The sequence below is a fragment of the Emys orbicularis genome, chromosome 12, assembly GCF_028017835.1.
Source record: "Emys orbicularis isolate rEmyOrb1 chromosome 12, rEmyOrb1.hap1, whole genome shotgun sequence".
Taxonomy (NCBI): Eukaryota; Metazoa; Chordata; order Testudines; family Emydidae; genus Emys; species Emys orbicularis.
In genome coordinates this window covers 7,139,678-7,164,851 of record NC_088694.1, presented here as the reverse complement: position 1 = coordinate 7,164,851, position 25,174 = coordinate 7,139,678, and the positions used below count along the sequence as shown (strand labels likewise).

The following is a 25,174-nucleotide window of genomic DNA, read 5'->3' as shown; positions in this document are numbered from 1 at the left end:
GACAAATATTAACCTTAACGGGGCTTTTCTCCAATCTATGTGCAGAGATCTTGAGGGTTTAATTCCATCTAGCCCTAGCACAAGTCACTTATGCATTTCTTCCAAGGGTTGTTGGGAGACTGGAAACCCACCAGTCTCTAAGAGAAAAGGGGGGGGGATAAAATACAAATGAGGCATTGCTTAAAGAGAATGCTGCCCTCCTGGGAGTCCCTTTTCCTCTCTCTGTGGAGCCCTGATGGTTTTTCAGATGCTACTTTTTTCATTGGTTCTGAGTCCTTTAACTGTCTGTCAATGCAGTTTTCATCAGGCTACCGTTCCCTTGTCCCTAGTGCAGATTTTCACCTTTGATGATTTTAATCCCTTTTCTAGTTTGTGCACATGTTGTGCCAGTAGCATTCTGTCTCTCTGTCCCAAGTGTGTCGTGTGCACTGTCGGGGATCATAGCTGTTGAGGGGTGGGGTTTTTTTTTGTTTTGTTTTGTTTTTTTGTTTAAACCAGAGGCATCATGAGAATCTCTTGTCAGCCCCTGCCACCTACTTACCAGCACTAATGTTGTTAGATGGTAGTAACAATAGATATTAACTTGCACTTAATGTTAATAATGTGCACATCAGCCTTGTACGGAATTCAATTGGCGTAAAGGAGCATCATACAATGTAATGCTGTATGTAGGAGAAAATATTAAGGTATTTACTGCAGTGGACCTGCTTCACCAAGCAGAAGGAAAAAATGCAGCAGCTGAAAAGACTGGACTTGATGTTCATTTAAACTCTGGTTCTATTTTTGGTTGGTTTGTTTTTTAAATACCATTTGGTTTTTGTAGCGCATTGCTGCAGCTTAGGTCAGCCATCCTATCAGAGAGAGTTTTTTCTTCTGCGTGTTCCAGCTGTTAAGCAAAGAATCTTTAACTGTTCTGGATTTTAATCTGTGACTTGCCTGCTCAAAACTTGTATACCCTGATCCAACCTGGCATTTACACATATGTGTAACTCTAAGCACGCATGTAGTCTCGTTGAAGTCGGGGCTTATATGCTTATAGTAATACACAGTAAAGGCCTTAAAACCCATTTGTTAAAGTATTTTTTTCTCTAGAAGAAAAACAAATTGTGTTTAAATATTAAGTAAAACTAACTAAAGACCTTCAGTGTTTAGAGAACACGGGGAAAAAATTGCTTTTTATGAAAGACTTTGTACAGTTTTATAGCTGTCTTTTTATTTAAGTAACGAAGGTCTCACTGGACATGTTCATACATGGCCCACTTTGCGTATCTTGTATGGTGGTGAGTTTTAAATGAGATCTCAGTATAATGTATATTAAAGTATGATTTTAATGCAAACCAGTTGTGGGTGTTGTTTTTTCACATGAGGAGGAGGAGGAGGAAGAGTGTAGTACCAAGTTCTCACTTGTGAGGCTGTTTTGAGGAACTTGCAGGCTGTTGCACAGCTGAAAAACGTCTCTTGGTGGGGAGGGATCTGCAGCTTCTTTGTGGGTAATCTACTGTGTTCTAAACTTGGTTCTGGCCTCGTTGATCCAGTGAGATCTGTCCTAATTCATCCCTTTTCCTAGTTCCCTTCCTTATAAACACACACAAACTTTACCCCTCTCTATTTCTCATTCAGCTCTCCCAAGCATACAACTTGTGCATCAGCAGTCCGCTCTAACATAACTGTGCATAACTAGGAATCCTCCAGAAGCTACTGTTTATAGGATAGGAAGCCTGGCACCTATGCCTGTCTTCTATCTGAGGCGTGATACCCCCTGAATCTGAACTGCTGGCTGGCCCAATTTGCCCCAAATTTCACCAATGTCCATGTCTTTGCCTGGCCTGAACAGAGGTGGATCGCCCTTCAGCTGTCTTGTTTTTAAATCCTATTATGCTGAAGCATAACTTCTTAAACTGGTGTCTTGTCCAGTACAAACAATACTTTTTTTTTTTTAAAGTGTTCTCTCTAATGGAGCTTGAAATTAGTATTTCTTTTTCCTAATTGCTATGCAGACAGGGATATTATCTCTTTAGCTCTCACTTGTGGCATGATAAATTTAACTTGCAAAATAAGTGTGTAATTAATATATACAAAATTTTTATGCAGATGCTGTCTGTGATGCTGCAGAATAATCTTTACTGCTACATTGGGAAGGCAAAGGAAGGATTGCCTTCTGGTTCAGGAAGACCTGGCTTCATTTTCCAGACTATCACAGGCTTTTGGGGCAGGTTGTTTATCTGTGTGCCTCAGTTCCACACCTGTAAAATGGGGATAATACTTCCCTCCATCCTGGGCTGTTGTGAAGATAAATGTTTGTGTTGGGAAGGTGCTCACTTATGGCAGTGGAGACTGAAGCCATACGTAGATGGATGCCACTTTCTGTGGCTGTTGCTCTAGGTTTTTATAATGTGCCATTCCTGCCAATTGACTTTAAGATAATTAGCATCAGCTACTATAGGAATGGGCATAATAGAATATATATTTTACACACACACACTACATTAAAAGCAGGAATCAGTTCTGGTTCTGTTCAATATCTTCATCAATGATTTAGATAATGGCATAGAGCAGTGGTGGGCAACCTGCGGCCCATGGGCCGCATGCAGCCTGTCATGGTAATCCACTGGCGGGCCGCAAGACAGTTTGTTTACATTGACCGTCCACAAGCACGGCCGCCCGCAGCTTCCAGTGCCTGGGAACCCACTGCCACTGGGAGCTGCGGACGGCCATGCTTGCGGACGGTCAATATAAACAAACTGTCTTGCGGCCCACCAGCAGATTACCCTGATGGGCTGCAGGTTGCCCACTGTTGGCGTAGAGCAGTGGTTCCCAAACTGGGGTTCGTGAACCCCTGGGGGTTCGTGAAATGTTAGAGGGGGTTCTCAGGAAAAAATTCCCTAATGGTGGACAGAACTGTCCCTAGGGATCTTGGGCAGCACAGGGCCAGCAGCCCAGAGCCCCTGGACTTCCAAGAGCTAAGCAGCTCAAAGCAAGCCTATCTATCACACTGAGGAGATATAAACTTCGAGACTCCTTATAAGAAATGGAAAGGGAGGTGGATATTTTTTGATATTTTTAAAATTAAATAGGCAGCTAGTATTGTTTTTAAAATTATTATGAAGAACAAGTTTAAGCTTTGTTGTAACATGCGTTGTTTGCCTGGACTGCTCAAGATCTGAATGCTTGTGTAGGAGGAACTCTTTGAGTTGGCTTCTTAAATACCTTCATGCTGTTTCCCATCTGATACTCCTTGATGAAACATAGGAGCCTTGTCTTATAACAGGCTTATTCAAAGTGATACAAGCTATGAAAGTGAGATCTTGGAAGAGTGTTGCCATTTTCATAATATAATAAAAAAAACTGTAATGATAGATAATAATTAATGAATAGTGTGTAATAAACAGTGTCTCATAAAAACAAATTTTATATTACCAAGATCACTGCTTTTATAATTTATATTCAGGTAAAGGAGAAAATCCCTGGAAATATTCATTTTTTAGGAGGGGGTTCACGAGACTTGACATTTTAGCGAAAGGGGTTCACAGGTTCTTAAAGTTTGGGAACCACTGGCGTAGAGAGTACACTTATAAAGCTTTGTGAATGATACCAAACTGGGAAGGATTGCAAGTGCTTTGGAGGATAGGATTAAAATTCAAAATAATCTGTACAAACTGGCAAAATGGTCTGAAGTAAGTAGGATGAAATGCAATAAGGACAAATGCAAAGTACTCTATTTAGGAAGGAACAATCAGCTGAACACCGACAAAAGGGGAAATGACTGCCTAGGAAGGAGTACTGCACAAAGGCGTCTGAGGGTCAGAGTGGATCGCAAGCTGAACATGAGTGAACAGTGTAACACTGCTTCAAAAAAAAAAAAACTCTAGCAAACATCATTTCTGGGATGTATTAGGAGTGTTGTAAGCAAGACACGAGAAGTAATTCTTCTGCTTTACCCCATGCTGATTGGACCTCAACTGGAGTATTGTGTCCAGTTCTGGGTGCTACATTTCAGGAAAGATGTGGACAAATTGGTGAAAGTTCAGACAAGAGCAACAAAAATGATTAAAGGTCTAGAAAACATGGCCTATGAAGGAAGATTGAAAAAATTGGGTTTGTTTAGGCTGGAGAAGAGAAGACTGAGGGGGGACATAACAGTTTTCAAGCACATAAAAGGTTGTTGCAAGGAGGAAGGAGAAAAATTGTTCTCATTAACTTCATAAGCTAGGGCAAGAAGCAATGGGCTTCAGTTGCAGCAAGGGCAGTTTAGCTTGGACATTAGGGAAAACTTCCTGTCAGGGTAGTTAAGCACTGGAATAAATTGCTTATGGAGGTGGTTCAGCATCAGTGCTGGTATAGCTTGGAAATGTATTAACTCCCTATGGGTTCCCTCCGTTGCTACAAGGTCATTCAGCCCAGAGTTGTACCTTAAGTACTAGCCCACACAAACACCATGGAACAAGGGGAGAGGTTAGAGCCTGTGGAGCTGTGCAACAGAGGTGACCATCCAGGTGCCCTCTTGATAACTCCAGATCGGATTATGGCAAGGTGCTTTTGAACCCCACCTTAAATAAATGCTGAAGCAAGGATAGAGCCTGGCAGCTCACCTAATCAGTGTATTTCACTTGGAGCACAGGACCTTGCTGCTCGGGGGCAGCCCTTGCTGCCTATTGGTTCCCGAGTGGAGTTTATGGCTTGGAACAATGAAAACAAAACATTTTTACTATATTTTGTTGGCGGGGGGACCATCTCTATTTGTAATATGCACAGATTTTTGCCCCCATCATCCCCACTACAGACAAATGTGACATTAACCCACTGTATGTTTGTATCTCTTTTCTGGGGTAATGGAGCAAGTGGTCATGCTAGGAGACTAGTGCATTGTTGCTTGGAGGGGAGGGGGAAGAAAAGCCATGAATCCACTTTCTGAAATTTGCACAGTCGTGGCTTTTGAAGGCATTTGCATTTCTCCTTCCCCACCTCTAGGTCCCCAGCCCCCTCCTCTGTGCTTTCTACCAACTTTCTGGTAGGCAGATGGAATAAGGAGAAGTGGGCAGGCTCTTCTATTCTGTAGCGGGAACACACTCGCTTCTCATTCAAAAAGGGAAAAGAGATAGAGTGCAGTTGCATCATAATGAGCATCTCTGACCCCTCAATCGCAATGAGTCTCTTTCCCCAGTGCATCTCCACTTCCCGATTTTCACTGACAGTCTCCTTCTTTGGATGAAATCATCTTGAATTAACACGTAGAGGGAAACATGGAGCCATTTGTAGGATTGAAGTGGGCATTCATCCACGAAAGCTTATGCTCCAATACATCCGTTAGTCTTAAAGGTGCCACAGGACTCTCTGTTGCTATTTGTAGGATTGTGAGCCTTGCTAATATGCTCACATCTCAGATAATCTACTTCTGGATTGTTGTCGTCTTCTCAGTGTCACATGCCTGTAGTGAAAATATTTCAAAGGCAAGTTTTGTTTTAATCTTTTCAGCTTTCTGTGGCTTTCTCAGGGTTTCTCCTACATTCCTCTTCTTTGCTCTTCTCGTCACTATGCCGGCTGTCTCTTCAATGCCACATAAAGTGCACACAAAAATCAACCAGATGCTCTTTGAGTCTCCAAGAAAAAGCACAGGTGAACACAAATCCGTAGCTGATAAAGCATTTAATGAAGCAAAGATACTAGCCCTATTCTCTGCCCTGACCTCGTGCCTTTATAGGGATCCCTGCCTTTATTCCACAAAAATGAAAATCCACAGACATTAACTAAGTCTTCATTTTTGTTACCTTTCATCCATCTAGTACTAAGTTGGTAGTGAATTGTGAACTACTTTTCACTGGCCTAGACAAGACCAAAGTAACATCTGTGTCTAGGGATGGTGGATTTTAATTTTGTCTCCTTAGGGTTATCTGTCTGAGTGACAATTTAGCTAAGGCAAGGCCAGCCTTTCCTCGGTTAGAAAGGTCCCCTCCCTGTTTGCAGTTGGCTTGAGCTGTCTGTGCGGTGAATGTGTGCCTCCTTTCATAACTGACTGTGCCACTCTGCAGTTTGCCCCCCCCCCCTTTCCCCACCTTCTCCTTCCTGAAACCTGGTCTCTCTCTCTGAGCTCAGCCCCTCTCGCCTGCCTGTGCTTCTGAGCTCTGCCCCCTCCAGCTGGAGACTCAGGTTTATCTGGAGACTGAGGGGCTCATTCGGGAGCTGAGATCTGAGAGGTGAAGGAGAGATCCATTGGAACCAGGAGCAGAGAAAGGGGCTAGTTTCACTGAAGAGAGGCAGAGCGTGGAGACCATGGCTGGATTCTCAGCTCTTGGGCTGCTCTTTCTTTTTCAACTACTAGCCACATCCTCAGCTCAGGTAAGAATGTGCCTTTACTTCTAATGGCCAAAAATCCCAGCTATTGATGGAAAAAATACATAAGGATCAGAGGGTCTCATAGCAGCAGGATGAAATGTGCACCATATGGCAGCAGGCCAGATAATTGCTGTTCATTTAAAATCGAAAGTTTTGTGTGTCAAACTTAGAGAGCCTATTGCTTGCTAGGTGCCTAGCGGTGAGAGCAGAAGTGTTTCCTGGTAGGGGTTTATTTCATGTCCTATGATATGGAAACTGCCACTTTAAACTTTGTGTAAAAGAATTGTCTTCATAGTTTGGTTTATAGCCGTGTCGGAGAAGCCTCAGGAAAAGGAAAAGGAAACGGCGATTTGGGGGGGGGGGGGAATTGTTTTACTATAAAAGACAAAGTTGCCCACTAAATAAAAATCCCCTGTGCTCCACCTCTTCATCCCATTCAGGGTTTTTCTTCCTCCCACCCCCCACCCCCAGTTGATCTATTTTTGAGACCTGTTTAGGAACAAGCACATTTAATTCGTATTCATTCAGGTGAAGCTACATGTATTCGTAGCAAACGTCCCTGTAGTGGTGTTAACTTTCCAGTGTGTATCATTCAGGAAAATTCTCGGGGGGAGGATTTTTCATTGCCTTAATGAAGGAATTTTTGCAGCCTGGCTCAGGAATTCTGAGCTGACCCTCATCTGCTGTGAGCAGAACTAGCTCCACAATGAAACCTTTGTTCCCTCAAGCTGCATTGCAGGTACTCTCTGGAGCTCTTTCCACAAAGCAGACCTTTATAGGATCCCCACTTCTCCCACACCCCTAAGAGCTAAACCCCCACACACTGTCCAGCTCAGATGGGCAATTACTCAAGTCCCTTTAGCTGTGCCTTCCTTCAGACATTAACTGTATAGTTCCATCTCTTCTGCTGCCTGGTTGTATATGGAATGTGAATGTCACTTTTAATACCAACCGCACGCACAGATTATTCTAACTTGCCTTTGCCTTTTCTCTGTGTCTACACTGTGAGTGACTGGGAACAGCCACTCGTGGAGCAAGGGCAGATATGATTCCCTGTAAGCTTCCCATTCAATAAACAGCTCCTGCTGAATGGGGATGGGTTGGGTCTCACGGAAGCACCGAGGATGTGCTCAGATTCTTAGCAAATTAAGTCTGGAAAGATTCTTGCTTCCTCTGAGTCTGTCATGGATAGAGAAGGGGAGCTGGAGTTGCGCTGTGATCTGTGACCTACTGTGTGTGTTTTTTCTTCCGTTCTCTCTCCCCATCCCTCCCAGAGAGCAGGACCACGAGGCCCTCCTGGACCACGAGGACTCCCTGGATCACCTGGCAAGGAAGGCATAGATGTGAGTGCTGAGCAGCGGGCGGCAGGCTGAGCTGGGGGAGGGAGGTGGGGTGGAGCAAGGGGGAGGGCACATTTCATAGAGGAATTCTTCTAGTCCTCCTGTCGTCCAGAGAGAGGCTCCAGGCATTTGGGCAGCACTTCAGAGGGACCGAATTAACAGCCCATGTGCCGTAGGCAAGGAAATCAAGGGGCTCTGTCCTGCTGAGGCTGAGTTACGTCTGGAGGTGCTGAGTGCCTAGGAGTTGCTCAGCACCTTGCAGGATCAAGCCCTCAGTGCCAAGTGGGAGTTTATGACAAAGCTAGTGTGTACAACAGGGATTTGTTAATCTTCCAGGCATCCTGCAACGCTTTCTCTCTGGCATCTGCAAAGATGCAGGTTAAAGGGTGGAGGACAGTAGTGGGTTTAGTGCAGCAGTTACTGTACTGGGTGTTGTTATTGCACGCTCAGTGCAATACTGTGTATTTTATACCATTAGACAATTGTTTGTTTTAAAACGTGTCAAGCATCTGGCTCTCCGGAGAGGCCCTAGAAAGCCGAATTAAATACACCACGCTGGATGCTGATCTCACTCACACTGGCTTGACACCACTCTAGCTACACTGTCTTCAATGGAATTACCCCAGTTTTACACCTGTCTGATGGAGATCAGAATCTGGCCCATTGATTCCACTTGGAATTTAAATGTCCTTAGTTTGTAGCAAGAGGCAAATTAAATCTTTGGGAATACTTTTTTTGGTGGTTAATTCCTTATTATTAACCCTTCCCCCTGACTGCAGGGTTAGCATCTCGGCTCCTGCAGAATTTAGTGAAGGAGGAAATCTTGTCCTATTTCTTTTAGTTGAAGTTTCCGCTGAAATGAATTGAAATTTATACCCACTGGATAAAGACAGGCTTGTCTTCCACACCTATCATAGTGGATTAAAATCGGTTCAGGTGATCTCAAAGGAGACTATTCATATCTCAAATACTAAGGATCAGATTCTGATCCTTTCATTCATGTTGAGTAGCACCTTACTCCTTGAGCTACTTGTCGAGTAATTTTGCTACTCATCATGAGTAAGAGTGTCAGCATGGGGCCTTAAAAGCAGCCTTTCAAAATTCTATTCCTCCCATGCAAGAAAGTTTATTTTGACTGAGAAAGCTAAAAAAAGGTTTATTCCTTTGCATCCTGTAACGGGTGAACAAGTAGCTTTTGTGCCTGTGATTGCAATTTTTTATGACCATTTTGCAAGGCTGGCCACAGTGAAAACATCATTGTTTTGCAGCCATTTCCCTCCACGTGTTCACTAGACTAAGGGAAACCATTTTACTAAATAATCTTATATTAGTTTTTAATAATGAATGGTTTAGAGAAGGTAGGTCGGGAACTTCTATCTGAAGTTTTGTAATAGAAGAACAAGGCAATTTAAAATGAAAGATAGCAAAGGAAGTTCTTTTCAACACAATTAGCCTGCAGAACTAATTGCCACAAGTTATCATTGCACGCCAGAGCTTAGCAGGATTCAGAAAAGGGTTGGATATTTCTATGAGTAACGACAAAATCTAGAGTGATGATGATAAGGATTAAAAGAAGACCAAGAATTTTAGGGCGGGTATAAACCTCAAGCTTCAGTTCATAGACCATCATCTAACTAATGGGGATCAGGCAGAAACTTTTCCTGGAAGTAGGCTGTTCTGCTACTGCTTTCTGCTGGGTTTCTTTCATCTTCCTCTGAAGCAGGTGTTACTGGCTGCTGTCAGAGACCGGAGACTGGGCTCGATGGATGACCGGTATGACCCAGTATGGCAATTCCTATGTTCCAAATACTGTGCGGTTCCCACTAAACAATTTCCCGCATAAACAGAAGTTAGTGTCCTTTGATTTTAATAATCCAAAGATACCATAGCGTCATAGAAAAATATAGGGCTGGAAGGGACATCAGGAGGTCATCTAGTTTGGGCCCCCCACACTGAAGCAGGAATTTGGAAATCTAGTCCATCCCTGACAGATACGTTTCCAATCTGTTCTTAAAAACCTCCAGCTTCCCTAGATAACCTGTTCCAGTGCTTAACTCATTATAATTAGAAAGTTTTCTCTAATATCTAACCTAAATCTTCCTTGCTGCAGATTAAGCCAGTTGTTTCTTATCCTTCCATTGGCTGATGTTGAGAACAACTGATAGCCACCTTTAAAACAGCCTTTTACATATTTGAAGAAGGTTATCAGGTCCCGTTCTCCCCCCGCCCCCAGTCTTCTTTTCTCTAGACTAAAGATGCCCAATTTTTTTTCAACCCTTGTTTTCTAAGGTCTTGTCATTTTTGTTGCTCTTTTTGGATGCTCTCCAATTTGTCCACATCATGTCACAATGCAGGCAAATCAGTGCCGTCAAAGTGCGGCAGTCTGCTTAGATAGATGTTTTTGAAGACGTGTCAGCTGTTCTAAAACGAAAAGAAATAAAATGCTGTTCCTCACCCTACATGGACTGGGTTTCCCTTCAAGGAACCAAAGGCCACGCTTTCAAACGTGGCCTGTAATTCTAGGAACCTCTGTTCTGGGCCCCACCCTGAGATGCCACTGACCCGAGTGCTCACGACTCCAGCCAAAGTCAGCGGGAGCTGCAGATGGTCAGCACTTCTGAGGCATCGGGCTTAGCATGTCTCAGGTGGGAGACCCAGAAACGGAGACATCCCTAACTAATGGCCATTCATGAAAACTTGGCCCTCATTGTCCAACGTGGGCCTGATCCTGCAAAGCTCTGAGCTCCGGTTGCACCTTTTTAGGGGCTCGTTGAAGGAAATGGACTTGGAGGGCACTTGGCATCTTGCAGGATGAGGCCAGGTAATAATAATGAATAATTAATCAGCTGAAGCTCGTCTTGATAGATCATAATATTAGACTGAGTTAAATCTCAGGGGAGCCAAACCCTGCAGACTTACAAAGGGAGGTTGGTGAGAGTGTTGACCATGTAAGGCAGGCAGGATTTCTCTCATAGGCTGTCCTTAACTGAATGAAACAAGGATGCAGCAGGAGCAAAAAGAAGGGAAACATGCTGTCATGTATTAATAAATGAGAAACGCTCACCAGTCATTCAGGGTCAGAGCCTCACACCATTCCACCCATTGAGTCTGCAAGGAATCCCATTGGCTCAGAGCATCAGGGTCAATATTTCTGTGGTTAGCATCAAGTGCACCGGCATAGTTTAAGGACCACCGTTTGCCAGGGTTCTCTGAGAAGACGTTGTGAGGTGTGTAATCCCGCATGGCTGTGCCTTTTTATAGCTCTGAATATAGAGGAACCTATTGAAGGCGTGTCAGAAATCTAGGCTGGTTTTTCTTTAATGAAAGAGCAGCTGTGTACATTCTAATACTGTAACGAAATAACGTATTATTTTATACGCGTGAGATCCTTTTCCAAGGCATGCTCAGAACTTTCCTTGAGCATTTTAAAATACTGTGATTTCCTCATGTTTTTCCTGATATTTTCTAAAACCATCCTGGCCACGTTCAGTTCATAGATGGCTTTAGAGAAATGACTGTGCAGAATTACTAAAGAGCATTTGTGGTCAGATGTACACTGCAAAAGTGTGCAGCAACTGCTGAATATAGGCCTCAAACAATGAACAGTACATAACATGCAACTAAATTATTCAGGCCAACTCTGGATAATCCTCAAATGAACCCTGCGCTATTGGCACCCTTTCCAAAAGCTCCTTGTTTCGCTTCTGCCTCTCACTTTCAATCCCATTGAAGCCTCCTCTAATTATCTCCTTTAAAACACTGCATGTTCCGTGATCTGTAACAAGGTAATTGCTTAGCTCCCAAGAATACAAAGGGTGTGTTGTGATTAAACCAGTCACCTAAGAGTTGCTCTGAATTATTTCCAGCATGCAATTGTTACAAAGCCATTGTCAGTTCTCTAACAGACATTTCCCCTCCGGTGTGACTTTCATACAGGGTGGCTGAGACTTGGGCTACGTCCTCACTACGGGGGGGTGTCGATTTAAGATACGCAAATTCAGCTACGCAAGTAGTGTAGCTGAATTCGACGTATCGGAGCCGACTTACCCCGCTGTGAGGACGGCGGCAAATCGAGCTCCGCGGCTCCCCCGTCGACGGCGCTTACTCCTACCTCTGCTGGTGGAGTACAAGCGTCGATTCGGGGATCGATTGTCGTGTCCCGACGAGACGCAATAATTCGATCCCCGAGAGATCGATTTCTACCCGCCGATTCAGGTGGGTAGTGTAGACGTAGCCTAAGTAAACTTACTTCCATCTCATGTAAAACCAGGGAGAACTATTCCATTACTGACAGCCACTGATTCTAATTCACTAAGAAGGATGACAGCGATTTGCCACCAGAGGTATAAATGCTGATCAAAGTTCTGATTCTGAATGGGTTCTGCTAGCACAGACCCCAGTGCTCAGGTAGAATCCCCCTGAAATCAAATGGGGACCCCACAGGGGTTCACGATAGCAGATCCCAAGGTGTGATCAGGTCACAAGACAGGAGAACTGTTCCTGAATGGCTTTCTCTAATGCTGTGACCTTGCTGCCACGTATCCGTATTACAGAGGCCTGTAGGGAAAGGGGGCAGGGTGATGGTGTTAATCTAGAGGAGGATATAAAACATTGCTGTTCATTCTGTTATTCAAAACCTGCCATCCCAACATACCTTTCCCCCCTCATTTTCATTATAAAAGCTCTTCCCCAGCTCGGATAAGGGCACCTATCTGTGGCATATTTCTGAGCAAAGGACTGCAATGGAATGGCCTCTGCAAGTCAGAGCACAAAGACTCCCTCTATCTACTGACCCTCCAAGCTGTGTGTTCTCTCAACAGCCGCGCAACACGCAAAGCCCTGCACTCTGACTGACTCAGGGCAGCCGGTCCAAGCGTAGGGATTTGCACAGGAACTTTATGGTTGCAGACGTAGTAAACATAGTCAGTTCTCAAATTCTTCCACCTTCACAACTTCCCCCACCCAAAATGCCCACTGTAAAGATGGCCACCGCTAACCCTACTCAGTAGCCACTCCTGTGCCTCCACATCTCCTCCTAAGGAAGATTGCAGCTCTCACCTCCCCCCCACAAGTGTAATTAACAAAAAAATTAATTAAAAAGGCAATGTAGGTTTATTATTTATTTAATGCCGGCTCCATTCCAGCCATAGGCCCCCTCCCCAGCATCTCTTTGCCCTGGAACTTACTTTACCCAGGATACAGCTAGTACTTCTTAAACCTGGAGCACCCTGAAACAATCCTCTAGGTAGCCTGCTGGAGGGGGAATGACCCACAGGTCTCCTTGATCACGGTCACTGAAAGGTGGTTTAAAAAATAAAAGCAGAAACTTTGTCGGAAAAGTAAACCCTGCCTTAAATTGTTTTCTGAAGGATTTCCCCCAAGCAGACATCACTGTGGTTTCTAGGCAAAATGGAGGAAAAAAGGTTAATATTCTCTCTGCTTCCGGGTGACTGGGGATTCCCTTTCCACAAGGGAAATTTCCAGGTGGTGTCATAACTGGTTCTACGCCACCCGTTTCTGACCCCCACTCCAGCGAGGGCGCGGGACAGGAGGGACTGTGGTGAGAAAATGCTGTGCTCCAGTGACCACAAGGCTGCTCTAACTTTATGCCGGGATGGCTGGCTCCAGGGTTAGGAGAGTAGAAATGTGGCAGGTAGCCATCCATGCCCCTTCCCCAGAGCACAGCTCAGGAGATCTGAGACATGTTAAACTCATGGGCATAACAGGCAACACGTTTTCTTAGATTATTAAGAAACATTGCAATGTAGACTTTATTATCTCCATCCCAGATACATAACACTTCCTGCGCAGATTAATATAATTAGGCCATCTTCTTTGCGATTTTTTATTTTAAAATAGCTAGAGGGAATGCAATAGCAGTTTTTAGGCTAAAGAAAATCTTATTTTTCTCTTCATTTCAGCTATATTAATTAAATGCTCAGCTTGTCTGGAGCAGTTGATCGTTCTGTTTTATGTACCGAGATGGCCCTATTGCTGGAGAATCGCAATTTGTAATGCATTTATCCCCACAAGAGGGAGGTGCTTTTATCCCCATGTTGCAGACAGAGGCACAGCAAGGCCAAGGATTTGCCCAAGGAATCCAGTGGGAGAGCAGGGGATTGAGCCCTGGGATTCCCAAACCACTGGGCCATCCTTGCATCATGGTATGTAGAGAAGATGAGCATTCCTCCCAGGAAGTGAACATAAAGCTCAGACAGTTCCCATTCTTTCATATCGCTTGGTCCGTGGCCTATGCTAATCTTTAAACAATATGTATGGGCAGCATAGTATTGGATGTGGGGAGACATGGTCCAGCAACAGGAGTGGAGATTTTGGAGACTTTTTTATTTGTCACCTTTGTGCCGGGTTGTCAATGCCATAATTTTAACCTGGCTCACCAGCAACACTGAAAATAGGAGCCATTGCCCAGTGGTGCAATGTTATCCGTTGGCAGCTACCTTACTTTTGCAATTGAATTGGGAGGGATGGAGATCAGTTGTTTTTTGCTTGTGCCTTCTCCCTCCCTAAAAACAGAGCCCATGAATATAATCCGTTCAGACACATGTAGTCTGTCTCATCACTGGTTTATGGTCACATGTTCCCCTGAGAGTGTCACAAATCCTCAGGATGTCCTCTTGTGTCTGGTTTTGCATTTGCATATCCAACTCAACAGAATATGTAAAAGCTTCGGTGGCCAGACGCCTTCCTCTTTGCTTTACCTCTGAGGAAACCCAGAGTGTAAGTTATTCCTGGAAGGGTCTGGGATAAATTATGCTGTTTGAGCAGCATTCCGAATCATAGAATCATAGGACTGGAAGGGACCTCGAGAAGTCATCAAGTTCTGTCCCCTTCACTCATGGCAGGACTAAGTATTATCTAGACCATCCCTGGCAGGTGTTTGTCTAACCTGCTCTTAAAAATCTCCAATGATGGAGATTCCATAACCTCCCTAGGCAATTTATTCCAGTGCTTAACCACCCTGATAGTTAGGAAATTTTCCTAATGTCCAACCTAAGCCGCTCTTGCTGCAATTTAAGCCCATTGCTTCTTGTCCTATTCTCAGAGGTTAATGAGAACAATTTACCTCCCTCCTCTTTGTAACAACCTTCTATGTACCTGAAAACTGTTTATCATAAATGAAAACTGTTAACTGAATCGTCTCTCTCTCCAGAGGTTGCTGGTGAATAACATGTGGGTTTTGCTAGATAGAATTGCCAACCCTCCAGGATTGTCCTGGAGTCTCCAGGAATTAAAGATGAATCTTTAAGAACATAAGAACGGCCACACTGGGTCAGACCAAAGGTCCATATAGCCCAGTATCCTGTCTTCTGACAGTGGCCAATGCCAGGTGCCCCAGGAATGCACAGAACAGGTAATCATCAAGTGATCCATCCCCTGTCGCTCATTCCCAGTTTCTGGCAAACAGAGGCTAGGGACACCATCCCTTAATCTTTAATTAAAGATTATGTCAGGTGATGAAACTTCCAGGAATATGTCAAACCAAAATTGGCAACCCTCATAGATGTGGAAGATTGGATCAGGGAACTTCATGTTTCAGAGGATGGCAGGATCAATGGCTTAGCGTATAGTAAGTCACGGGCAGACCCTTTAACGTGCAGGTCACCCCAAGTCATGGCAATTCTCCAAGTGGGCATGGGGAGAGAAATGGACTTCTAATGAGCGTTTATGTGGCTGCTGCAAAGAGACTGTGATAGGGAAAAGAACGAGGAGTACTTGTGGCACCTTAGACACTAACAAATTTATTTGGGCATAAGCTTCCGTGGGCTAAAACCCACTTCATCGGATGCATGCAGTGGAAAATACAGTAGGAAGATATATGTACACAGAGAACGTGAAAAAATGGGTGTTGCCATACCAACTATAACGAGACTAATCAATTAAGGTGGGCTATTATCAGCAGGAGAAAAAAAACTTTTGTAGGAGAGATTTCAGTTTCATTGTCTTTTTTCATTCCTTTAGGGAGAACCTGGCCCACCTGGTTTACCTGGCCCACCAGTAAGTATTTACTGATCAACAACTAATTTACTCTCTCGCTTGTAAATCTGCTACGGGGAATAATGTATGTGAATCACTAGTTTTTCAGCAGCAAGGGTCACAAATTGCACTTTCTCCTTTCAGTCCTCAGCAGAACTCCTATTTGCATGTTTGGCATGCAAACTGAGAACAACCGGCAGCATGGAGTCAGCACTGACCTTAAGAAGAAACATACTTTCCTGTTTCATAGTTAGAAGAGCAGAGGATCTGGGATAAAGCATCAGAATAGTGGAGCTAAAGGGCTTGTATTGTCGTTCAACTCTCTTTGCAGACATTGTTTTTACAGTTCTTTCAACATGAGAAAGAACACTATGTAAATGCAGAGTTTTCATATGGTTATGCAGCACTCTCAGCTCTGGACTCCAGTTTGCACACTTGTTTCTGGGTGTCCAAACCATCATTTGGGCATCCTTCCGGTTGCTTGGCTTGCACACACACATGCAGCTTTTGCACCTTGAAAATGTGTGTAGGCCACTCCTGCAACTGCTTTTAGTTTTACCTGCAAACGTGGACTGTAAAATCAAGCTTGGAAATGTGGCCCATAGCGAAAAAATATGCAAACGAAAATGTTGAGTAAAGCAGCGTCAGAGATAAAATGAAATATTGTGACAGAACTTGCAATAGGTGGCAAAACATGCGGGACTCAGTCCTCCGCTCTGGCTCTGTAAAACTGAAGAGGGGCTGTGTGACAGTGCTAGCATTATGTCACCTTTGTGGCCAGGGCCGGCTCTAGGTTTTTTGCCGCCCCAAGCAAAAAAATTTTTGGCTGCCCCCCACCCCAGCCCTGGGCTCTCACCCCCCCCCCCAGTGCCCTCCCCCACCCACACCCCCTGCCACCCCAGCGCTGGGCTCTCTCCCACCCCCACCTGCACCCCCTGCTGCCCCAGCCCTGGGCTCCCCCCCACCAGTGCTGACTCCGCCGCTCCCCCCTCGCCTCCAGCCGGTCCGGTGCTGGCAGGATTGGGGTAAGCAGCGGGGCTCCCGGGCCGCGCCTCAGCCCAGGGTCCCTCCAGCCAGGGCTCCCGCCTTCAGGACCGGCCGGGACCAGGAGGGCAGAGCTGGGGGACCGCCCCAGCAGGGGGCTACGGAGCCGGGGCAGGGTAGCCCCAGAGGAAGCGGAGCCCCGGAGAGCGGGACGTGGGCCCCGCACGGCAGCGCCCCGGCCTCTATGGTTCCGCTGCTGCTGCTTCTGGCCGCCCTGCCGCAGTCCCCCGCGCATGAGGCGCTGCTGCTGCCAGGCCCAGCTCTAGTCTTTTGCTGCCGGAAGCAAAAAAAAAAAAAAAGGAGGCCGGAATGCCGCCCCTGAAAATGTACTGCCCCAAGCACGTGCTTGGTTTGCTGGTGCCTAGAGCCGGCCCTGTTTGTGGCTCCCCATTCCTGAGATCATCCAGGGTCCTCTTTAGCTCCCTAGGCATCTTAGAGTGGTCCTAGGTCTCCTCAGAACTGTGCCAGCTGCAACACCCCCAACCACACCCTGACGCCCCCTTGTGCTCGGGGCTGCAATGGGGATCAGTACACGTACATGGAACTGCACGAGAAGAAAGCTGTGCCAAGCAAATTACCAGGTTTATAGAAAAATGAACCAAAGCACATAAGTGACTAGAGATTTACATACTTGTAGATTAATGATCAAATCAATTTATTTTGAAGACATTTTCCTGCATTGCAGGATATAAATTTAGCACTTTAAGAAATGAGCTGATCATCTTCTATCTTGTATCAAGTCATAGCATGCTTCTGTAATTATTATATTAACAGTGACTGTCTATTAATCTGGTTTAGGGGCCGAAAGGTGCATCAGGGAAGCCTGGAAAGGCCGGTGAAGCAGGGTTACCTGGCCTTCCTGGAGTGGATGTGAGTATTTCAGCTTCTTCTCTTGGATTGATCAAATATTTTACATTGGCAGCAGATGTGGGTACTGAGCTGAATCTGTGTCTTACGCACCAAGGGAAATCTTATGCGAGAGCAATGCAAACAGCAAATTTTAGTTGTTGTTGGGTTTTGCAACATGTTTTGATCAGCGCAAAGTCAAAACTTAGCGCATCAGTGGTCTATCCTAGGCACTAGCTGTCAATGACCTGTTTTGATGGTATGATCAGCGCTGTCTCTCTTCATGGTTACTCCCAGTGGCCCAGAACAGCCTCTGCCTGTTGTAGTTTCAGGTGATTTGAGGCGTGGAGAACATTTAAATCATCAGGTGTTTATTGTGCAAGCCTCAAAATCTTCCTTTTATTTGGGCTGTTTGCACCCACCTGAAGCATCAATGGTGTGAGCCAAGAGTAAACAAACCTACAAGAGTTCAGATTTTCTTCAGTTCCGTTGCAAGTGGATTCTAGGTTCCCAGTAGGTTCAGAATAAACCCTTTCAGTCCTCTTCAGGCTGCCAGATGTCTTTGGTCCTTTCCATCTTGGGATGCCAAATTACTGAAACACTGATATATGGCTGCTGTATAACCAAGTACAAAAATAGACACATTTCTGATTCAGGAATGGGGAAACAACTGACCAAACTTTATCAGTTTGATGTTTTAAGTCCTTTCAAAATATATGAATGTAAACCAATTCATATTTTTGGATTCAGTGGCTCTTCAAGGCTTAATGCATGTACTTCATTAGAGTCCATGTGCAGCTGGCTTTAAGTGCAAATGAGGCAAGGCTGTGATCTGGTGGTAACTGTGCTACCAAAAGCCAATTACTAGTATGAGATCTAGTGGTTTGAATGCAATGGTAGAGCACTGAAACCGTATCTGGCCAGTCTTCCATGGACTTCTTGCAGCACGGCATTATTCTTTGCTGTCCTGTAGCTCATTGTGCATTGTCCGGCCCTAAAATCAGCACATATCTACCTTCCTGATGAGAGCAGCTGCATTCAGAGAATTGCAGGTCTCCGAGCCTAGCGTACGCTGACTGCCTGCCGCCAAGCATCGAACCAGATTACGTACGTACAGCTCTACATCTCTTGATCCAAATGCTGTAGCATTGTACTATGAGAACCTGGAAGTGAAACTGACTCAAAATACATCATGTCTGTTTTCCTTCTCCCAGCTGAGTGAAATTCTGATAGTAAAAACTACATAAACAAGGAAAATAAAACTAGATTATCTGAACAAGTGCAATGCTATGGTGCTTGGGTTGCAAACACTATGAGGAAATCTTTAAACATACATTTAATTGATTTTTTTTTAAAAGTGGCTTATAAAAACATGTCTTGTTACTATTAGTAATATTTTTTAAGATAACCTAAATTTGGTTCTAAACTCCCTGGCAGTGTCCCTTTAGCTATACAGTTGCTTCTGTAATTACTGTACATTCCCTTTTCCCAGCAAGGTTCTGGAGATTGTCTTCTCTCACCTCCTACACAACCTGCAGAACCTCTTTCATTCTGATCTTTGACCCTTACATACTAATGAGGTTTGCCCTTCTGGGTGGTTAATCACCTGCTTCCGCTTCTGAGCACATATCTCTCTCACGATATCTGATCTGATGGCTTGTTATACTAGCCATCTTTTCTCTAGACAATTTCCAATGCCTTGAGAAAAGGCAGTGGGGTAGTCCCTCAGCTGATATAAATTGTCATAGCTCCACTGATTTTCATAGAGCTATGACTGTTTATACCCGCTGAGAATCTATCCCAGTGTCTTCATCAGTCTCCTTTTATGGTTTTCCTAACTATCCTGTATATTTGATAAGCTAAACGTTTAACACTCGCTGTCCTCCATTATGGAGCGTGTGCCTCTTCCCATTTTCCATTTGTCTCCTTCCTCTGAGTTGTTTCGTTGCTGGCTTGAACGTTGCTTCTAGGGGGATGGCCCCCCAGCTCTACATCTGTTGACATCTGCCTCAGCCCTCTGGCTCAATCAGGTCCTCACTACACCGTGATTTCTTAGCACTGAACATTTCAAAGACTTAAGTTCTTCTCCTAGGTAAAAAACCAAACCAACCAAAACCCTGTGTTCTCATCTCTCTTATTTCACTGTCACTCTGCTTAACTTTCCTTCCAAGGCCCAAAAACTTGGATTCATCCTTAACCCAAACCGCCTTCTTCACACCACCTCTTCTGTTTCTGTATGCATCTGTCACCCTCTCTGAAACTCTCCCTGGATTGGTCCTAACACCAACCCTGACTTTGCGGAAATCCCTTATTCACATGTTGATCACTTTCCTCCTTGTCCATGACAGTTCCCTTTTATGATCTTAAATTCCCATTCTTGATACTTCACAGAGTCCAATGCTACAGCCAGGTCACTCTTGGCCTAGGAATTGTGAACAATAGCAGCCCATCCTTCATCACTTAATCCTGGGTCTATCTCCAAAACCCAATTCATGTTTGCCTTCCTGGTTTCCTGACATCTCTGTGGACTCACTCCACTCCATCTAACTTTGTCCCAAGCTCAGTCACTCCATGACTTTGGCCATGCTCTCCCTTCCATTCCCCATGGTGAACCCAATCTGTGACCCGATGTTGCATTTCTACTGCCTCATCTGTCTGGCAGTGACTTCCTTCCTCCCTCTAAGATATTGAACCATGGCCTATATTTGACTCTGCCCTTAAAACTTTCCTTTTCTTTAATAGCTTTTATAGGGACACTGTAAGCATTTTGAGTCCTACTGAGTCACACCTGCCCATTAACAGCAGTTTACTCCAAGAAATAGATCACTCAAAGTGTAGGGTACCACTTAGAGTGAGTATTGGAGGCCCTTCATGATACTGCAGCACATGAAAGACGTTTGTGTATAAAGGTATGGTATTGTTAGTGCGCTGTCTAATTTGTTGTGATACTAGAAAAGGGATTTTAATTGCTTGCTGGCCCAATCCTGCCAGGACTTACACACCTGAATAACTTCATTCATGTGAGCAGTTCCACTGGAGTCTTTGCAGGATCAGGCCCTATAACACTTGTTCCGAAACAAAGCTAAGCATTGAAACTGAGTCCCAGACTGTGGAACCTCACAGGTTTCAAGAAACAGACACATATGGCTATTGATTTTTTTTCTTAACATTCGTGATGTGTTTTTAAACAGTACGCCCCAAATCTCAGTTAAAATGATCAGTACTGTAACTATTTTAAAATGAATAACTGATGGAATAACACTTTTTTAACAACCATATGTGTTTTGATCATTTACTTTAGAGGCAAATTAAATGAAGATATTTATTTTTAATATCCGATTAGGGATCTAATCATGAAAGTAGGACAAAACCTTCAAGGGCCAAAAACGTTCAAAAGTAGGTGCAACAAGTGCCTCAGCCGAAATATATATACACCCACTGTATGCAAAAACTGTCATTTGCATATGCAAATCAGATAATTGCATGCACAACTCTGGGGTTCTGTGGCCACTGTAGGAGCACACCCTGGGCTGCATGAGCACCCGTTGGCCCTAGCTTTGGAAATTTGGCCCAAATTTTAGCTGTGGTTAAACAGTAACTGACTTGGGTGTTTCACCAGATGTGCTGAATGAGTAGAAGAGACCCACGTACTTTCCGTCCCTGGTTTCTCATTAAGAGGATGGTCGTCAGGATTTCATGGGATTTGGGCACCCAACTCCCTTTCTGTAACAGGGATATTGGTTGGGGTTTCCAACAGGCTCTAGATCTGTCTTCTTCTCTGCTCTTATCCCTGCCTTTCTTTCCCTCCCAGGGTTTAACAGGACCCGATGGCCCGCCCGGCCCAAATGGGCCACCAGGAGAAAGAGTAAGTATTAGAACTTAAATCCTTAGTCTGCTTACATTTATATTCTCAAGGCACTGCTCAATGGTTATTTCAAATCTCTTTGTAACTTGGTGACATTTAGAATATTATTTGTATAGTCCTAGCACCTAGAAGCCCTAGTCCTGGACCAGTTCTCCATTGTGCTAGGTGCTGTACACCCCTTGCATGCTTGTGCACTGGGTCTAATGTTTGTATTTCAGGTGTTTGTGTGTGTTGACATATTTCACTGGTTTGTTTCTAATTGCCTCAGGGAGCCATGTATGTGCCTGGTCTTGGATGTCCTGGATAAGGAAATACCATTAGCAGACCAGATCTCAGGATACTTTGGTTGCATAACTAGCTCCTTGATGCATTCAGAGAGCCTGTGTAGAACATAAATTCAATTAACAAGCTTTCCAGGTTTATCCAAATACCGTTATTAGGGATTTATTTGTGGTCTGAGTGCAGAGTCCTGTTATTTTTTCTACTGCTGCTTTTTTTTCTCAGTTGTGTAGACTGGTGTCTTTCATTAATTCCTGGGTTGTGGTCACACTTGACATGGTGACATCATTAGTTGCATCAGCATGGATGTCACAGCCTTCACAGCAAGAAGCAAGATAGATTTTTTTCATTGAAAGTAATAGCTGCTTATAGGAACTCTGCCAAGGGGCACTATGGGAAAGAGAGAGGTCTGCCGTAGGTCTTACAATGTGTTAGGTCTCAAGCTTTGTAAGTCATGGAGCAAAACTGTGCTCTTGGCTGCTTCCCATCTGTGCTGGCATTCTCCACTTGAGAATCCATCTCTGTTGCAGTCGCCTTCAATAAAAACAGAAGGTGCGGAAGGATGTTGTGCACGAAGAGGAGATAAGTAGGGGGAGGTTTTCAGATGCACTCACCTTTGACTTAGCTCAGCTCCCACTGAGCGTTTTATCCTTGATTTCAGTGGGAGCACAGTTAGGCCATTTTTGAAAATCCCCACCAACAGGGCCCAAGGGCCTGATCCCATGAAGTTATGGGTGCCCTCAACTTCCCTTCAAGGGGAGTTGGGGATGCTTGGCACCTCCCAGGATCCAGCCCTGATTTTCAATAGAAAGAAGGCCTGGGCCACAAAAACATGCCTCATTTGCATGTTCTGTTACCCATAGAACCCATTTGAGCGCACACACACCTGATATCCATGTGCAAACAGGGTACCTGAGAATTTGATGTATGCACAAAGTAACTCACATTTTAAGCATTTAGCTGAAGCATGCAAATTCATTATTAGCGCACACAATGACCTAACTGTATGTTCAGATTAGACATGTGTTCCCAGGTCTTGAAAACCTGTTTGTCAGCATGGTGCAAATTTTAGACCTGTTGACATTTACAGCATCTTTTTAAGGTCAGCAATCCATCCAGAAAGTCTTTTTTATAGTCAGTGTAATAAAAGCAGGGGAAGAAATTGTTGAATTTGAAAACAGAGCTTTAGCAATGCAGAATTGTTATCCTAACTTCATTTCCTCTGGCCCTTAGTCAAGAAAGCACGTAAGAACTGTTGCAGTCAATGCAATACAAGCATGTGCGTACTGTCTTCAATGGATGTAAGCATGTGCTTAAAGTTAAGCACATACTTAAGTTCTTTTCTGAATAAGGACGTTTCCTAAACTTGGGCCTCTGTGGGTAAAAAGGCTCTTCTGGCTGTCACTATGAACAGGTGTACTTGGCTTATGGCAGTTTATTCACAAGAGATTTTTAGCTTCTGTTACTATATTATTAAGAAATGTTTCTGTTCTCCCATAAAGGCTGCCTCTCTTGGTTGGGCAAAGAGATTCTCAAGCACCCTAATGAAATAGTTCAGTTACTCTAGGTCTGTTCTCCCATTGACTTTAGGAGTAGGACTGTTCCTATATCAATGGCATTGTCAGCCCTGAGAAATTTTTAAACAAGAAAACAATTAATTTTGGCTATGAGATTATCTGGATTATCACCTTATTGCTGATGCCAAAGGATTTAAAAGATTTAAAAGATCAAAAGATTTTAAAGGGGCTGTTTGAAGTTTAGTGTTTTATACTGTGTGTACACAGTGTAGAATGCATCAATAAATCAGTGGATCTCTGAGAAAATACCAAGACTCAGCTACTTTCTAGAACCCATAATAATTTATATTTATGTCTGAATTTAGAATGTCATATTAGGCACGCATTTTATATACTGTATCCATGGATATTCAGAAATAATATTGCCCCACTGTAAAAAATTATGGTAAGATCATTTTCCAATCCTAAGAGAAAGCAGAGTGTTATCAGGAGAATGAGTTGAGTCAGAAAATGCATTATTAACTGGTGCACCTCCACTGAACTTAATTGAGTCACACCTGACTCCAGGACTGCATATTGACCTATAATCATTGAAAAGTAGAAGGAACCTTCATTGCTATGTATTAAGGACCCGAATTTGCCCCGCTGAAGTCAATGGGAGTTATGCAATTGATTTCAATTCGAGCAGAATCCAGGTTTAATTCAGTAGGTGTCTGGAACTTAAAATTTTCTTTTTACAGGAGCAGTATCTAGCCTTGTCCTCAGTGGTTGTAAAGGTTTTAGGGTTAAAGATGAAAGTGATCAGAAGAAAACCTGAGTAATATGCAATGGGACAATGGCTGAGTTGACATCTGCAATAGAGTTGATTTTTATCGGATTACAGCCTGTTCCTAGCAAGACACTTCTTAATGAGCCACTTGGCTCCTCAGAAATCTGTTGGCTTAATCATCCTCCTTAAATTTAATAAGGGAAAACATTTCTAATCTGGGTTGGTATGCAGAAATCTTGGGGTGGAATGGCAGTGCTTCCTGGGATCACCAAGTAAACATTCTGACCAGCAGTTACTGGGTTATTTTCCAGGTCTGTCCATCTGTCTTATCACACTCTGTACTGGATACAGTTTCAGACTCTTTTCAAATTCAGAAAATGCCCCCTAAATATTTCTGAATTAAAATAATGGTTTCCTGGCTGAGAGATTGGATGCCAAGTTTTAACCTTGAGTTGAGGGTCTTTTGGCTTCCTTTTAAATCCCTCTGAAAATAAAGGTCACTTCCATTTCCCAGGCATGTTCTGTGGAACCCAAATACTTGGCCATAATATTTCAGTACTTCCATTCCTGACAGCAATCTGGACCAGGCCATGGGAGAGAGAACATGAAGTGAAAGTCATCAGAAATCTTCTGAACTCTAAGGGCTGGTCTACACTGGGGGGGGGTCGATCCAAAATACGCAACTTCAGCTACGCGAAAAGCGTAGCTGAAGTCGAAGTATCTTGGATCGAATTACCTGGGGTCCACACGGCGCGGGATCGACGGCCGCGGCTCCCCCGTCGACTGCGCTACCGCCGCTCGCTCTGGTGGAGTTCCGGAGTCGACGGGGAGCGCGTTCGGGGATCGATATATCGCGTCTTAACGAGACGCGATACATCGATCCCGGATCAATCGATTGCTACCCGCCGATACGGCGGGTAGTGAAGACGTACCCGAAGACTGGCATGTTTAAAGGATCCTAGAGGAGTTAAGCACTCTTAGGCCCCTTAAAAAATCCTAGCCCATAGAAAAATCACTTCTGGTTCAGTTTGAGTTTTGGGTGGTGGCATGCGAGAGTTTTTATCAGAACTGGTTCACCCCGGCCTCATTTGACAGGTTCTGAAAGAGGAGTACGTGCTATAGCCCTTGACGGACTGGTCTCCAAACACACGCAAAATTCCTCAGTAGAAAATAATGGGGCTGTTAGGGT

The 25,174-nt window shown here is 44.2% G+C and overlaps 1 protein-coding gene across 1 annotated transcript in view; it reads left to right on the top strand.

The window, feature by feature from the left end:
- The first annotated feature begins 6,267 nt into the window (after window positions 1-6,267).
- The window catches only part of COL9A3 (collagen type IX alpha 3 chain), a 68,188-nt gene continuing 49,281 nt past the window's right edge, over window positions 6,268-25,174 (top strand). The window contains exons 1-5 of the mRNA XM_065414984.1: window positions 6,268-6,333; window positions 7,605-7,673; window positions 15,651-15,686; window positions 17,508-17,579; window positions 21,367-21,420. Of these exons, the coding sequence (XP_065271056.1) occupies window positions 6,268-6,333; window positions 7,605-7,673; window positions 15,651-15,686; window positions 17,508-17,579; window positions 21,367-21,420 (297 nt within the window). The remainder of the gene's footprint in view (window positions 6,334-7,604; window positions 7,674-15,650; window positions 15,687-17,507; window positions 17,580-21,366; window positions 21,421-25,174) is intronic.